Source organism: Jatropha curcas, chromosome 1 (assembly GCF_041381405.1).
Source record: "Jatropha curcas cultivar XTBG-Jc1 chromosome 1, XTBG_Jcur_1.0, whole genome shotgun sequence".
Classification (NCBI taxonomy): domain Eukaryota; kingdom Viridiplantae; phylum Streptophyta; class Magnoliopsida; order Malpighiales; family Euphorbiaceae; genus Jatropha; species Jatropha curcas.
The window spans coordinates 1,305,245-1,322,487 of NC_143151.1; the positions used below are offsets into that span (position 1 = coordinate 1,305,245).

The 17,243-nt window shown below is 31.2% G+C and overlaps 3 protein-coding genes and 1 pseudogene across 5 annotated transcripts; 2 read left to right on the forward strand and 2 right to left on the reverse strand.

Moving 5' to 3' along the window:
• Positions 1–1,013: 1,013 nt before the first annotated feature.
• Positions 1,014–6,954, forward strand: LOC105629400 (LEAF RUST 10 DISEASE-RESISTANCE LOCUS RECEPTOR-LIKE PROTEIN KINASE-like 2.2). 2 transcript variants are annotated; one of them, XM_089715834.1, is made up of 9 exons: positions 1,015–1,651; positions 1,769–2,005; positions 2,263–2,310; positions 2,664–2,717; positions 4,098–4,130; positions 4,420–4,458; positions 4,701–4,736; positions 5,435–5,464; positions 5,555–6,954. In XM_089715834.1, exons 1-9 carry the CDS (start codon positions 1,138–1,140, stop codon positions 6,721–6,723), a joined length of 2,160 nt encoding a protein of 719 aa, XP_089571960.1. In that variant the 5' UTR covers positions 1,015–1,137; the 3' UTR covers positions 6,724–6,954. The 2 variants fall into 2 exon arrangements, with proteins under 2 accessions (XP_089571962.1, XP_089571960.1); XM_089715836.1 differs by lacking the exon at positions 5,435–5,464 and having other exon boundaries at positions 1,014–1,651.
• A 2,367-nt stretch (positions 6,955–9,321) lies between these two features.
• Positions 9,322–11,714, forward strand: LOC105629254 (uncharacterized). The gene is made up of 4 exons (XM_037635605.2): positions 9,322–9,666; positions 9,815–9,888; positions 10,391–10,532; positions 10,845–11,714. Exons 1-4 carry the CDS (start codon positions 9,553–9,555, stop codon positions 11,514–11,516), a joined length of 1,002 nt encoding a protein of 333 aa, XP_037491533.2. The 5' UTR covers positions 9,322–9,552; the 3' UTR covers positions 11,517–11,714.
• Positions 11,715–11,799: 85 nt separating this feature from the next.
• LOC110008970 (putative glutathione S-transferase parC) lies at positions 11,800–12,970 on the reverse strand (annotated as a pseudogene).
• Positions 12,971–13,498: 528 nt separating this feature from the next.
• Positions 13,499–17,152, reverse strand: LOC105629253 (vesicle transport protein GOT1). Of its 2 annotated transcripts, none has more exons than XM_089715841.1 (8): positions 16,995–17,152; positions 16,718–16,812; positions 16,531–16,594; positions 15,722–15,813; positions 15,558–15,638; positions 15,349–15,446; positions 15,187–15,268; positions 13,499–13,898 (listed from the first exon to the last, which is right to left on the reverse strand). In XM_089715841.1, the coding sequence occupies exons 3-8, from the start codon at positions 16,559–16,561 to the stop codon at positions 13,860–13,862; spliced, it is 423 nt and encodes a 140-aa protein (XP_089571967.1). In that variant the 5' UTR covers positions 16,562–16,594; positions 16,718–16,812; positions 16,995–17,152; the 3' UTR covers positions 13,499–13,859. The 2 variants fall into 2 exon arrangements, with proteins under 2 accessions (XP_089571967.1, XP_089571965.1); XM_089715839.1 differs by having other exon boundaries at positions 16,751–16,812; positions 16,995–17,151.
• Positions 17,153–17,243: the final 91 nt, after the last annotated feature.

Sequence of the window (17,243 nt, forward strand, 5' to 3'; positions counted from 1 at the left end):
AGCTAATGAAAAAGTAAAAATCTTGTCATACAATTTCCTTGCTGAACCTAAAGTTCAGAATTTCTTTGCATGTGATAGGGACCCTGAAACACTTGTTTACAGGGTTATTCCTCTGTCCATCTTTCTGAACATCTTTCCTTGGGGAAAAAAAAATCTTTCTCAACTTCCAGTTTGAGAATTTTGCCAATTAATGCTCTTAAGATTCACTAAAAAGCTGTTCATACATTTTCTTGGTTTCGGATTAGTGTTATAAGTGATATAGTAATTTAGAAGCTTAAAGAACTTCAATTACACCGTGACATTAATTTCAATAATCTAGTCTCAAAACCATGTACTGCATTTTGCTTTTGTGAATTTCAATTACACCGTGATATAGTAATGTGTCAGTTTAATTGATTGCATGATCAGAAAAATAAAAGTTGGGTTTTATGAAGCAATTGAAATCCATCTTAAAATTTTAAATTGTGAATTAACCTCTACAGTTTACAGAGGGTTGCCAAAATTAAAGAAATATAGTGAAACTTTTTTGAAGTGTTAAGATGTTTCCAAGAGTTTTAGTGTCTGGAATGTGTCCAACATGGTAAAAAAGTCTTCATGATTCATATGTTAGAAGAGTGTTCCTCTGTGATCTAGTCTCAAGATGTTTCCTTATATATTTGATTATCAGGTTCTTAAGGCTGATTGCAGTGGTCCAGACTCCAGAGATGTTATTTGTTTATTGTTGCCACAGTTGTTGATGGAGCCAAAAAAGGGCGAATTCAATATCTCATGATGTGGTTTGCTTTGTAGTTGTATCCTATCATTTTTGTTTTTGGCTTCTATTTCCTATACTAAAAGGCTTGTATCTTGGAAATAAGAAAAATAAATGGAGAATGGACTAGTGCCAATATGTTTCCCTTAATGACCCTCTTCCTTTAGCTTCGTCGCAGCTTCCTTGAAGTAGACTTCGCAATAGACTTGCTTTTTTTGTGTTACCCCACATAATTCTGAGACTTTATCTACGGGGCATTGACTTAAAAGGAAGACTTGTGGTGTGCAATGTTTATTGGAAGTCGCTTTGAAGTTTCCAGCGACGACCAAAGTAATCCTGCATCACAAATTTAATGATCAATTCTCTCTGTCTCATCAGTTCACAGAATGATCAGCAGATACTCAAACCTTCTTTTTCTAGTTATAATTTTAATAATACTCCATCTCCATGGTTGCTGTGCTAGAAAAAGCAAAAGCAATAATGATCAGTGCACCAGTTCTTGCGGCGATATCCATAACATAAGCTACCCTTTTCGCCTTAACACTGATCCGACAACCTGCGGCAACCAAAACCTTCAACTTGTTTGTGAAAACAACCTTACAGTACTATACTTGGATTCAGCTAAATATTACGTTCTGTCTATTAATTACAATAACTTCACAATTCGAATAGTAGATGCCCTTATCCAAAAGGATAACTGCTCCTCCTTTCCTCGCCATTCTTTGAACCAGTTCTATAATCAGTATTGGGATACTCCATATTTCCGGTATTTTTGGCCAGAAGCCGAGAATTATGATGAATACAAAAAGAGCATAGTTTTGGTAAACTGTGAACATCGAATACTGGATTCTCCACTTTATGTGGATGCTCATCCTTGCATCAATAGCACGTATTATTCAGGTGAGGTTATTATTATTAATTTTAGCAGGCTAGTCCATTAACATTTAACAAAAGAGCAAGGCCCTAATAAGTTAATTATAACTGCAGTATTATATTAATTAAATTATTATAATTCAGGTTATTGGTATATAATGCTTCGCTCTCGCTCTACTTATGTGAGGGATTTGGTGGATTCTTGCCGTGTTGAGCAGATAGTTATGGCATCTTTTCTGCCAAAAGAAGCGATGGACATTTCATATCTGGATGTTCACCGCATTATGTCATATGGGTTTGAGATTTCATGGTTTAGGACTTGCTGTGACAACTATGAGGAAAACCGCTGCAACCTCGCCAACACTACGGAACACTGTCCCGGTACATTTCGTTTCCATGGCCTCCATTTCAAGTTGGGTTTGAATGGTTATTATGATTGTAAATCAGTTCTGGTTTGACATGACATTTTAGTTGGATTCAAAGCCAGTCTTGCCTAGTGCATGAGTAATATTTCAATTTTTATTTTGTGTTTCAAAGAGAAAAAGGGGAAAAAAAAAAAATTTGATATTTGTCTTTTTAATTTTTATTTTGTGTTTTCATTTTGTATATAAAACTAATATTTCTCTTTGTCTATGTAGGAATAGGAACAGCAACAGAAACGAACCTGCTCCGTCAAGATGTCAGCTGTAAGGAGCTGTTTTGCATTATTATCCATTATATATAGAAAATGTTTTCAATGACTAATTTAAAAAAGAAAAAAAAAACTATATATCAATCGAAATTTACTAACTTTTTTTTTTCCATTAAGTGATTAAAATATTCTTGTTTTTAGAAAAATATATATATATTTTTTTTATCTGGATCCACAAACCAAATCTAGGTAAGTCATTCTCTCCTCTTTATACCAATATAAATTTATAATCTGCAGAGTTCTCATCACTTACTTTCCATTTATCGTATCCTCGTCTTAATTTCATCGTGACAACTTCCTCCTCCTTTTCTTTTCTTTTCTTTTCTTTTCTTTTTTTTATCTGCGCAGGCCTGCTTCAGAGTGTACGCTACCTGGGTAGGAAAGATACTGATGGTTATGTTGGTAAGAAACATTCTACATGTGTTTTTACATTTCAAGGTTTCCCGTAGCAAGAATAGTGAGAACGAAAGATGATACTGAGAGAATTTTATATTAATCTCTCTCTAATTTGAATTACATAAAGTTCAATTTGCACTCTGAATTACTTATAAATAAATTAATTTTTTATATAATTATTTTCACAAATTTACAACAAATTACTACAAAGACCAAATTTGTAGCTAAAAAGAATGACATAATAATTTTTATTATTTACTTTTAATAAAATAATAGTTTGTACCTTTTCAAAATTATTATTATTATTTTTTTTTTTTGTTAAAAATTGACCTTTTTGCTCATTTGATGTAAAATTAGGATAATGATTGCATAAAAATTAATTTTTGGATAAATCATATATAACACCCAAATTTGCTTAAATCATTCAAAAAATCACAAACTTTGTAGGTAGTTGTAACTGTATCCTAAATTTAACTTTCTTTTTCTAGTAGATTGAATTTCAATTTTAGTTACAATAGCACTCTAATTTCATTTATTTTTGTTGGACATATGGTCATGTTAATAAAAAATTTACGGCGCCGTAACTAATATTGCTATGAATTTTTTTCTAAATTCATAAAAAGTCAAGTAAAATAATAAAATTTAGTTAGCTATAAGTGTAGAGTATTAGTTTCTGTTTTTGTTTTACCATTTTTTAAGCATAGAATTTTTGTTAGGATTTATTGAAATTATACTTACATTAGATCTCTTATGACATAATTTTATTTTTGGAGAATCATTACTTGTAGTTAATATTATATGAATAAATAAAAAGTATTTTTTTTTTTATTTTAATATTGGGTATAATTTGAAACTAACATTTTTTCATTAAATTATATCCAATCTAATGGATAAAATATTATTTTTTATTTTAATATTGGGTACAATTTGAAACTAGAATGCTATTGTAATTAAAATTAAAGTTCAGAATACTAGTAGAATAAAGTTAAATTTAGGGTACAATTAAAACTATCCACATAATTTGTGGTTTTTTTTAATGATTTAGCCCTTAAATTTAAAAGGGAAATTGAACCTTATTAATATTATTATGGAAATTATAGCACAGTAGTTTACAAAAATGAAATAATCAAAATAAAATAAAATCACACCCTATAAGAGTCTTTATAGTTAAAATAAGCTAAATTGAGACAAACTAATTCAAAAATACACATTTGAATTATATCCATAGCACCTCCCTGAAGCTGGTGGCCTTTGTAATAATTAAAAATTGTTTTGAATATATAGGGTAATTTAATCAAATTCATTTTTATTATAATCATATTTGCATTAATTGACATGTACAATCAAAAAATTAAATCTTTTTGTACTCTTTTTGTGTTGATGCAGAAAAATTAGAAGACATATTTGATTGTGCCAATGGTAAGTTCCATTTCTGAAAGAGCTTTCATTGATAGGCAGTGTTGATTGGTCATCAATAATGGAACTAGGGGTGGCCAACTGTGGCGGCGACCTCCCTAATTTTATTTTATTTTTTTTTAAGTTTACCTTACAAAATATAGAAAATTTTATCTTTTACCTGTAAATTAAAATAATAATGTTTTTCGATGTTGTAACCTCTGAATGTTGGAAAATTTTTTTTGCCTCTTCTAATTATTTTTTCTTGGGCACCTGTTAGTTGTTTAACTTGGGCTTTCTTTTATTTTGGCAGACTTGATTTATGACCTGTATACTAACGGAATTCCCAATGGTAAGGATGCTTACACTCTATTGCAAGTTTAATTGTGCTATATTTGGATAGAAAACAAGAATAATCAAACTTTGAGATTATTTCTAATTTAATTTTATTTATTTATTTATTTTGTTTCAAAGAATAATTTAGAATAATATAATAACGGTTGTTAATCCTTAATTCAAAAGAACAAAAAGAAAAAGATATATTATTACATTTTCTTTTGCTAATTGTTTTTCATTTTTGTTTTGTCAATGCAGGCAGGTCAATAAGATATGCCGGATATTATGTCTTGGGTGAGAATATTTATATCACACTTTTTTTTTTTTTTTTTTTTTTTGGAGGGGTTGGCTATAATGATAATCTAGGGCATCATGTCAAGCTTCTCATTATTCAAATTCAAGGTTTCCAACACTTACAAATCCTTAAAGAAAGAAAGAAAAAAATCCTTAAAAAAATGTAATTTAATCTAATAGCTCAACGTAATCTCATAATCCTCAGTTTTCTAACAAATAGCTCAATGTAGCTCATAGACGCAAGAACATCTAATCTAAGCATAGATATGAAGATAAATGGATTAAACTTACTTGGTGAGTGAGAGACTCAAATGCAAGAGAAGCTTATGAACAAGCTTGGAAGACTTAGAAAAGTCTTCAAAGGTTTGCCAAAATCCATTATCTAATTCTTTTTCATGCGTTTCCATGAAATCAAAAGCCAAATAATAAAGAAAATAAGTTCATATGATTAAGAAAACTTGAATTCAAGATCTTTCACTGTTCATATTAGTGAAAAGATCAACCAGACTACTCCTAACTGGCTAGCTCTAAATATATTGAAATTGGAAAGTTTGAGAAGTGAAATGCCAATCGTTCCATGTTCAACGATTAAACAATGACAAGAATAAAGCGCAAACATTTTTAAGCCAATGTGTCAAGTTTTATATGGCTACATATTTTACATCTTTTAACTTTTTTTGTTCTTTTTCTTCTTGCAGGTTTGCTTACTTATTTAATTTCTTTCTTTGGTAAGGGAATTCCTCTCCTTATTTAAGCTAAACTTCACTGTTTTTAACTATCAAATAATTGCTAACAACTGTTCTGTCAATTTTTTCCAGTGGTATGTCGTGCAACATTAACCTTATGTGGGATAATAGGTCTTCTCTCCTTTTGGATTTATAAATGGCAAAGGAGACATTTATCAAAATATGATAATATTGAAGAGTTTCTTCAAAGTTATGATAATCTCTTCCCAATTAGATACTCTTACTCAGAAATTAAGAAGATAACAAACGGTTTCAAAGAAAAGCTGGGAGAAGGAGGTTTTGGCTCTGTATACAAAGGAAAACTCCGGAGTGGTAATTTTGCTGCAGTAAAAATGTTGAACATGTCCAAAGGTAACGGTCGAGACTTCATCAATGAAGTTGCTACAATTGGGAGAATTCGTCACATTAATGTGGTTCGTCTTGTTGGTTTTTATGCTGAGAAATCTAAACGTGCTCTCGTATATGATTTCATGTCTAATGGATCTCTCGAGAAGTATATATTTTCGGAAGAACGTAGCAATTTGATAACCATTGAGAAAATGTATGAGATTTCTCTAGGAGTGGCTCGCGGGATTGACTATCTTCACCGAGGCTGTCATATGAAAATATTACATTTTGATATCAAGCCACATAACATTCTTCTTGATGAAAATTTCTTGCCAAAAATCTCAGATTTCGGACTTGCAAAATTATATTCGACCGATGAGAGTATTGTGTGTCTCACAGCAGCAAGGGGAACAATGGGTTACATGGCTCCAGAACTAATCTACAAGAACATTGGAGGTATATCTCATAAAGCTGATGTGTATAGTTTTGGGATTTTGTTAATGGAAATGGTGGGAAGAAGAAAGCACTTGAATGCATTTGCTGCGCATGTAAGCCAAGTCTATTTTCCGACATGGGTTTATGAACAATTTAATAAAGGAAAAGACATGGAATTGGGAGATAATGTTTCAGAGGAGGAAAGTACAATGACAAAGAAGATGGCTTTAGTAGCTCTTTGGTGTATACAATTGGAACCCATTTATCGTCCATCCATGCATGAAGTTATAGAGATGCTGGAAGGAGAATTTGAAAACCTAAAATTGCCTCCAAAACCTTCTTTGGTGCCACAGGATAAGAAAAAAGAGGATGTTGGTATCAATAATGGTTCTTCAGAGCTAATAACTATACTAGGTGATTGCATAGAGTCAGATTCCGAGTCCGAGTCTATTAGTTTACTTATGAATAATGTAAATTAAATTATTAGGGTTTGGTTGTTGGAATTCAACATTTCTATAATAATTCCTTTTGGTGCCACAAGAAAAGAAAAAAGAGGATGTTGGTGTCAACAATGGTTCTTCAGGGCCAATAACTATATCAGGTGATTGCATAGAGTCAAGAGTCCGAGTCTATTAGTTTGCTTATGAATAATGCAAATTAGATTATTGGAATTCAACATTTCTATAATAATTCTTGTTTTCCTGAGAAAATTGCTAACCAAGTTGGTTAATTGAGAATTTTAAACTGCTAACTGGCTCGAAAAAGGGGGAAAAAAAATCCAAAATATCATTTCCGTACAACTTTTAAACCATTGTAACAATTTTGATTGGTGTTAAAAATTTTGGACGTCAAATTTTATTTTAGTTTGAGTTTCATATATATTAAGAAAATATAGTTATTATGATTAATTATAATTTTTCTTTATTTTATAAAAATCCATATTATTAAAATTAAATTTAACATTAACAATCTAACTAAATTTTAATTAATAAGTTTACGCATTAATCTAATGTAGAATCAACAATGTTAAGTGAAAAAAATCTTTTAATTAATTGATTCATACAATATCATCGTTGAAACCAATTAAAATTTAAATTTTAATGCAAGAAATCAAAAAATTAAGTTATGGAATTGGTTAATATTAATATCAAACGCAATAGTTTTATTCGTAAAAATGCACATTAAATAAAAATAATATAAAAAATTATTTTATTCTAAAAAAAATGGAAAATAGTACTATAATTTAAACAAATGAAAAGAAGTAAGGCAAGAATTTTAGAATGGAGAAAACATTATTTATTATATTATAAAATTTGTTTGATCTCTCAAAACATTATTTATTAGAAATAAAAAATAAGATTTAAATTAAAATAAAAAAATGACCCCAGACAGAAGAAAGTAGAAATGGTGTGGCCTGGTCGGAGAAAAAAAATTTGGTTAAAAAAATCTAAAACAACAAAAAAAAAAACCCAAATTCTTTCTTCTCTCATATTCTCCCCCTCAATTGCTTTCTGTGTTGAGAATTAGTAGAAAATATATAGAAAATTTCTTATAATCCATAATTTGGTTACAGAAACTTAAAACTAAATCATGGAAATGAAGGAAAGAACTTACTTGATTTTCCGACTACCATCGTTTCTCGTTGTTCTCGCCACTTTTGCTAGGAGAGATAATGTCGATGTTGCAGATTTTTTTTTTAACCTTAAGAGTATCAAATTGACCCTTAAATGTTTTTGATTGGTTCAATTAAATCTAAAAGATTACTTTTTTCTGTCTATATTAACCATCGAACTTTTAATTTTAAACAAATTGAACCCAAATCTGTTTCGCCACTTTCAAGCGCACACATAAATTCTACAAATAAGGGTTTTTACACGGTGACAATTAATTTATATAAATTGTAATAAAAAGTTTATTAATTTAATTAAATTACACTTTATCTATATCATTAATAATTAATGTGTTGAATATATATGAATAAAATTTGAAAAATTCATTAATTATTTTTTAAAAAAATTTCAAAGCCTAATTTTTCGTAAAGTAATTAATTATTAACTTAATACATGGATAGATCCATACATCAAAATATTTTTTTAGTGATAAAATTATAAAAAAGTTAACAGTGGCAACTAGGTTGGGTTGGATGAACATAAATAGATCAATTTGGATTTAGTTTATTTTAAAATTAAGTAATTTTATGTGTTACTATTATTTTTTTATTATTTTCAATTGAGTTGCATCTTTTAAATCAATAAACGAAACAGCAACATTGGAAATCTTTTATTGAGTGGAAATATTTATAATATTGATATTTTTTCGGAAAAACATAATTTAAAATCTAAAAGGATTATTAATTTAAACCGAATTATCATTATTAAGATGTAATTGGCACCTTCCGGCCACTTGGTACCAAAAAAGAAAAACACTTTTTACGCAATAGTCTTGTTATACAATATCAATAAAGGGAATTTGTTTTTTTTTCTAACAGTGAAAGGATGATTGTCAGTCGTAAATGTTCTTATCATTACAAAATATATTGATATGTACTATTTAAACAAAAAAAAAATCATTGACTTTTGTACAAAGCTCATTGTATATATAAAATAACTTATATTTAGGGCGGAGGAACGGGGAGACCGGCTCCAAACTTTAGAATTTTTTAAAAATTTGTTCATAATTTAGTATAATTTTTTTTAAAAAATTATTTTCTAATTGTTGAAAAATTTATTTTAACTTTTTAAATTTTAAAGTGTAGCTCAATCCCGGTTCACATTATATAATAATTTAATATATTTTATACATACGGCTTTGGATGTTGAGTTTTATATAAAACGCCACGAGTTATATTTTTGTCACAAACTAAGAATTTATTTATTTTTTTTGGAATATAAGATTTGAGTGTTTATTTTTCTCGTAGGGCAACCTTATCCGCTTACCCTTCTTTTTTGTGTCTTTGAAAGGCACTTCAGCCTTTTCTTTTTCTTATTTCTTTTTTTAGCTTTTTGCTTTTTCGAACTGCACAAGGGCCTTTTCTTAGGCGTTGGACTCACAACAGCTGTTCAAATTTCGTCTTCTTAGAGTTATAATAACAATTGAGAGGAAAACGACAAAATAATGGATCTAAACGACCTTCCGGATTATACCCTTTGACCGGCAGTTTCACTGATTTTGGGAAGTTGATAAAAATGACACCGCGCATTGTATTTCTACTCGAAACAATGGAGTTAATATAATTATCTTGATTGGCTTTTTATATATATATTTTAAGAGAGAAAACCACCTTTCCCTCCTCTTTCTCTGTAAAGATAATGAAAATGGAGAAGATAGCTAGCATATGTGGAAACCCAAAAGCCTCGTCGTTTCGCGGTTCTCAATCTGATCAGAAGCCCGTCATTCCTGCCTCTTCTTTGTCCCTCAAATCTGTAAAAATCTGAACCTTCTCATTTCGTTTCCCTTTTTTTTTTTTTTTTTTTAATTTTTGTACTTCACTTCTTTTTATGTGTTATGCTGTTATTGAAGTAGTAGCCGATGTTAATTGTTCGTGATGGTTGTTGATTTTGTTTTATCCAGGTGTTACTGGACGATTGGTGGCTGGTTAAGTCCGAGAACAAAGGGATTGCTGTTGCTGGGTTTGCTTTAAGCGAGTATGATTTATTCATTTATTTATTTATTGCTTCATTGTTTTACTTAAGTTGTTCTCTGGTCGAGAATTGATGGGCAAAAATTTCTGATCTAATCTAGAAAGTTTCCAAAGCGAAAATGAAGAATTGGGTTTAATTTGAAGTAAGATTTGTGGATGTTGGCCAGAAGTGTCTTCCTTTTTTGTTTCTTGAGTAAAATTTAATTGAAACTTTTAATATTCTTGCCATTTAATTCTGTAAGCTATAACCCAATAAGGATTTTAAGCAAGCTGAGGCCTTCTGCTACAATTTCAAGTTTTCCCCCTCAATCTGTGATTAATTTGCATTTCCAATAGTCTTTTTTTTTTCATGATTTCTTTTTATGAATTTGAATTTGCTACAATTTCTTTTTTTTCATGAATTTGCATTTCCAAATTAGATCGCTTCTTTAATCTGATTGCAAATAATTCTTCAAGATTGTAAAGAATTTTTGGGGTTTGTGCTTTTACTTTTATTTGTATCAAAGCTTAGGAGAAAGACTCTTTTACTCTGCACCAATATCCAGGAGAATCAATGCCACCACTCTTGAAACCAGGGATGGAATCACAATTGCAATAAACGGCTTCATAAATAGGTGCCGAACGCTTCAAAGTGGCTTTTCAGTTCTGGTATTGTGCCTTTTTTCTCCTGAGAAAATATCTTTTCCGTCTTCACCTTGTTCTCTGTGGTCTTAAGAGTAATGTATAAAAATATTTAATTCAAATAATGATTCTAGTAAAATTTCTCCTGTTTTCATTGAGTATAAATCTATTGCTTCAGAATGTTCTTCTAGTATTTGTTTAAGAAACAAAATTAGATTAGAACCAAATAAATGCCTAATAAGGTTGTCCTGAACTTACAGGTGCAAAATTACATATGCTATTTCTATGCCTATTTAACCTTTTTAGATCAAGCCCCAATTGAATTGTTTATCTCTACAGGTTTGCAATCATTTCCAGATTGGGTTTCCATTTGAATGGGAAGGGTGCCTTGCTCAATTTTATGTGGAAGAATCTGCTAAAAGAGATTCTACAAGTAGAAAAAATGTGCCTAGATTAAATCCAAATACTGACCTGTCATCTTTGGATGAGCTCCCAGCAACAAGCATACGTGATCTTGTTATGCGCCTTGCTGAGGATTCTGAAAATCTTAGTTGTGATGATACACTGGGAAAGTTGTCAGACACATTCCAACATACTCCAATGTACCATTCCAACTTGGAAAGTGAAGGTCCACAAGTGACTGTAAATTCTGAAGTGGATCAAACTGTGAAAAATCATAAGAAGGCAAAGACTTATCAGATGCACAAAGAACTTACCCGAAGTACAGGTGTTGTAACAAGAAGTAGGTACAGATCAAAGCATATGAGTAGCAAGCAGGAAGAGAATCTCCAATCCAAATCTCCAGTCCAGTGCAGAAATTTCAGAAACAAGCCCGAAAAATGTCTTTCATCGAACTTTTCCCTTGAAGGTGAAGTTACTGATCAGATTTTAACCCCAGCAGCTAATAAAAAGTTGTCTGAAGGAGCTTCAATCAACTTGAAAGCAAGTTCTGGCACAGTCAGAAGGTCTGGGAGGCCAAATATCCGTAAGAACTATACTGGTATGAATTAATTTTTCAGGTAAAAACTTAATGTGAGTTTCAAAATTAAGACTGGTAACCAAAATGCTTCACTTCTATTACATTGAGTTTACAATGAAAAAAAAAAGCTTTCCTTTTTCCCCTTTATCTCCTAGTTCTTAGTTTTTTCATTTGTAGCGTTTTACAGACTTATATGCCTACTTGGCCATGGATTACTGTGCATTTGGTTATGTTGCTTTTGCTTTTACAATTAGTTTTTCACCAGGAACAACCAGAGAAGATACATAAGAGAGGATTTGCAAGATCACCCACAAATTACATCATAATTTGGTATGGTTATTATATATAAAACATCAACTAAATCCAAAAACAGAAGTGATAGGAGTAGCAATCTCTTATTCTACCCCAGCCATTTTCCTTAGTTACAAGACATATTCATAAACTTTGAGTAGGTCAGTGAGGGATTTTGAAACACTATCTCTCTCTTTGCATCTTTGAACCCATTTCATAAGCTTTGGGACTTGAACTTCTATGTTGAATTCTCCACAGGTTGCATAGGAAAAAAACCAGGAGGAATAGGAAATTAGTGCTATATCCATAAATCCAAAGGGTTCACCTCCAAATTAGCTGCCTCTTTGACTTCTCCTTTGGTCATTAGTATCCTCTTGCCACTATCATATACCTGCATCATATTTTCACATGCATAACTTTGAGAAATTTTATTATCATACTACTGTGAGTTTTTTTAAAGAGAATACATACGAGACAGTGATATGATACACTCTTTATTAATAAATTTAAGCTCTTAATATACCTTTTTGTCTAGAAAATCAGCCCAAACCCTTTATTGCGGTCAAAGGTAAGAATCGGATGGCAACAAAGGAAGGTTGTGTTGATTCCATGTGTCATCAATGTATTGGAGGATGATGAGAGATTCACAAATAGGTATTCCATCCTGAATAAGGACAGGGACCATTTTATGAAGCAAAGGGCTCTCATTCAACATGTTTTCTTGCTTGTATTCATATTTGATCCCTTTCTCAGCCAAAGCTATTCTCACTCTCATTCCAAAAGAACTGGCAAATAAATCCAAAAGGATCACTTCTTCAGCCATTTATTATTACTATTTCAAGAATGCCCATTAACAAGCCCGAAGGTCTCTTTTTATAGCTGAGTATGTTCAATTGGTCACTCCTTTTATTCATTTATAATTGTACACTCATAGATTAAAATACTAACCAAAAGCCGTTAGTCTTTTTCTTCATCTCCAAGTTCTCCTTTTAAAATTATTTTTCTCATACATCATATGTCGTATTTTCAATTCTAGGCAGAATATTAATTGTTAAAGAATGATGTATTGTAATGAAAATATTTTTATTGTCCTTATTTAATAGGTTAAATAGAAAATTCAGTTATTCTGCTTGAAAATAATAAAAAGTGATTTTCACTTAATATTTAATCAATTTTATTTTTTAATTCAAGTTTTAAATAAATGCCAAAAAAAAAAAAAAAAATTTAAAGTTTCCCAACAACTTGCAATTTCCGATCAAAAAGACTTAGTTGGGTTAGTTCTCGCATCATTACTAATAAGAAATACTCTGAGAGTAGAATGCATAACTTACCAATAGTCCATTTATTATTATTATTATTAGGTTTATGTTCGATTTGGGAAATCTAATTAAATACCATAACATCAACAACTTAATTATCTACGCATACAATTATAACTTAATTATCTGAATATGTAAATTATAAATAAATATTTATTAAAATGAAATTTCAATGTTTAGCTCTTGCTCATAAAAACAAAAATTCACCATTGCAGCCTCAGAACAACCAATAGTACATATAAGACTTGGGCATGTCCAAATTCAAATCCCCTTCCCCCATTACTTAAAAGATAAAAAACAAAATAAAAAAGACAGCCTCAGGGTGTCTTAAGAACAAATCATTCATTTCATAAGATCCATTGTGCAATGATAGAGAATAGAAACAAACAAAAGAATAGTATGGATAAACTGAAAATTATAATTTTCTTTTCCTTCTTTAATGGAAAGGACAAAAAGCTTATCATCAAATGAAAATGCACTCTCTACAGTCATGCAAACAGAATCCAAAAAAAAAAAAAATATATATATATATATATATATATATATATATATATATATATATATATATTTCTAGAAATACTTTTTACAGGGAATTAGAAATGGACCTATCTGCAGCTTAGTTGCACTTCCTTGCAATCCCAGAATTGCACACCTACCCATCTCTAAACCAAAAAAATTTTAGATCTGGAGCCAGATAGTATTCTTTTACAGGACTTACATGTGGACCTATTCAAAAGATTAGTTTCACTTCTTTTTGATTCTGCACTACACAGGAACTCTTCTGCCTCGGTAGCGATCCATAAACTGCAAATTTCAGGATTAAAAATATAAGAAACTAGTTCAAGCTTTAAATTAATAGCATACAAAAACTTAGACATGGAAATAAATCAATCAAGTATTCCCCTTTCAACAACAATTAACAACAATGTTACTCTTCATTGGAAAATACTAATCATGGAAGTGTTTTATTTATATCAAAATCCTTGAAAAGGCTCTCTGTCTCTCTATAAATATAAATAACACAATTGCATGCGTATGAGCACATGCTCATAAATGTTTCAACTAAGTTTTGAACTATATCACTAACTTTGATTCGAGCCTTGACCAATTTTTAGCTCCACAGTCAAGACTGACCTTTCCTTCAACATCTTTGTGCACTTCCTAGATGATAATCCAATGTATAAAAAGAACTTTAAAAGACAAGTAAAACTGTGCACTAATCTCATCAAAATTAGCAAGTTCCAATTTCACTCAGTTTATAACGGAAAGCAAAAACTGAATATTCCGATCAAGTACAGTTTTGATCATTCAAAAACCAAGTAGAACCACCTTGACCGCTACTCTAAAAATGTGAGTGTCTGTATTACCTTTCAACAACATGAACATTTTTCAGTTAAATATTTTTATGATAACACAACAGCACTCTTCCTTTGTATACAAAAAAATACTATGCAACAGCATGAACAGTAGTCTTTTGTATTGTACAATCTATTTGTTCAACAGAAGAAGATGGCTTGGCCATGTTTTATGGAGATCCCTAGGTGCCCTGATTCGTAAGTGTAATACTTTGGTGGTAGAGGGGGCTAAACCAGAAGAGGTAGACCTAGATTTACTTGTAGGGAAGTGGTGAGGAAGGATCTACAATTTTGGGGATTGATGAAGATTTAGCAATGAACAGAAGTAAAGGACAGAATCGAAACTAAAGATATCTATAGCAATCTAATCTAGGGTTGGCATGAGACCCTTTTTTTTTTCTTTTGCTTGTTTATCACTTTTTTTTTTTTTTTTTTAAATCTCTGCATTCTTTTCTCCGCAAAATTTAGTATTACAAAATTCTTTTTCAATATATGCTTTGCTTTGCACTGTTTTTTATTTTTTATTTTTTATTAGAGCAGATAATGGTAACAAATGCCCTATATAACCGACCCTAACTAGTTTGAGACTAAAGTTTAGTTGTTGTTGTAGCCTATTTGTAATTTTAACAGACTAAAAACCTTTTAACTAGTTTCTTAGTTTATAGGAAAACTAAGAAACAAGAAAATGGCACTTTAAGAAGGCAAAAAGATAGCATTGAGTTCTAAAGGGAGCATACCGATCGAACAAATGGTTGTTGGAACACCCAGCCAAGAATAGGGATCCTCTGCAGAAAGACTGCCAATGTAGGCCAGAAGCCACTGCACAAAGTTCTCATCAGCATCTAAGACCATGCAAAGTTTGAATGCTGTCAGACCATTGAGATAAAAAGTTAACAGACCTGAATAGTATGATGAATCCATATGCTTCCAAGATCATGCCAATAACTGGCCATCCTATGACAACAAAGAAGAAGCCAACACCAAAAGAAATAGTTCCCTGCATGACCAGAAAATCCAAGTACTATAAAGAGAGTATGTAACAGCAGCAAAATGCAGAGTAAGAACACTTGTGCAAGAGAATGGAGGGGAAAAAAGTGATAGAAATGACCTTAAAATTTTGACGTTTCATGAAGAATTGCATGGTGGACTTTGGTCCAATGGTTAGACTCACTCCTGAGATGAAGAGGATCTGAACATGCACCACAGAAATAAGATCATTTAAATGAATGCATAATGTATTACATTTAAGGATATTCATAGGAAGACACTTACATTTCCCATGGCAAGTAATCCCTTGTCAAAGAAGAAAATAATGCCCAGGAACGAGAAAAATATGCCAAATCCTGTCAATCCTAGCCCAATCTCTGTTTTATTTCACAATTGCAAAAGTTAGAATGTAAAAGAATAAAGAAGAGATGAATATAATGGACTTAATTCTTTTTCTCCCTATTCATATGCTAATTTGTGTTGGAAGCACCAATTAAGGGTTAATGATCACCAATAACAACAGTCCACAAAAAGCAATTAGTCATCACTCATGAGCCTCGAGAGCTAGCCAAAAATAGTTTTATTGATTATACAATTACTACTTGAATATACCATGATTTATACTCCATATGACAGAAATACTTTGACTGTATCTAAATGGCTTCAACACCTCAAGAGTCCAAATTTCAACACCTCTTAAGCTAGCATTTTTCAAGGATCTAGACATAATCTGATTCATGGTTCGGGCCTCTCAAAATGCTCAGAGCTCTTACAATCTATTAATTGTAATGGGGAAACTGATAATGATTATTTAAGAGGGATTAAATGAGGATAGTATGGAAATTATCTAGATCCCTGAAGGAATATAAGGTTTCTTTACAAAATACATATCAACTTAACAAGAGTTTCTCAATTACTATACACCTATCTCTCTAAAAAGAATCTATTAATTAAGAACTTTATCTCTCTCAATCTACCACCAACTTCACCTCCTCTCCCTGTCTCTCTCAAAATATCTTCAACTGAAAACTGCTCATCAAATATGTAAATACACACAAATAATGTGCAAAGCTATAAGATCAAAGTTCACTCACTCTTGCGGTCATTCATTTCAAAGGAAACCATGGTGATGTTGATTCAAGTACTTTACCACGTCCACTGCAACACAAAAACAGCACCAGCAGCGAAAAAAACAACGAAAAAAAAGCATATCAGATTGAAAATCAGCTAAGCAAGATAGCGTTTCTAGTTAGGGTTTGGAAAAAAAGAATCGGATCTTACAAGATCCGTAAACACTGCAATTCGCGGTTTTACCTAAGACAAAATCTGGAGAAACCAAAGCTTGAATTCTTCGATTGAAATCCTTCTAAAATGATCTATGAAAAAAAAAATGAATCAAAATAAGCAGTTTAGCCGGTTAAAAAGCAGAAAAGTAACAGAGAGATTAAATCGAAAGCTCTAATTTGATAGCGAGAAAAACTGAGCTCTAAGTTTCTTCCATGTATTATGCTAGTAATATTTTCTCATCGACCAAACAGAACTAGATGAGAGAGAGGACCTGCGACGCATGCGTTAGAGATATGCGTAGAGAAGAAGACGAAACAAGCGAATAGCAGAAAGAAGAGAAATGAATGTCAGTTACTAACTTCTTCTGTTAGAAGGAAAATTATTCTTTCTTTCTTATTTATAGTATTTATCGTTTAAATTAAATTAATGTGAAGAGAATAGCTTGTTTCATTAACAGTCTAGTGACGGAATTTGGCCAATAGAGAGGCGGGGCTCTGTCTCCAGCTAGGACGAGTTGACT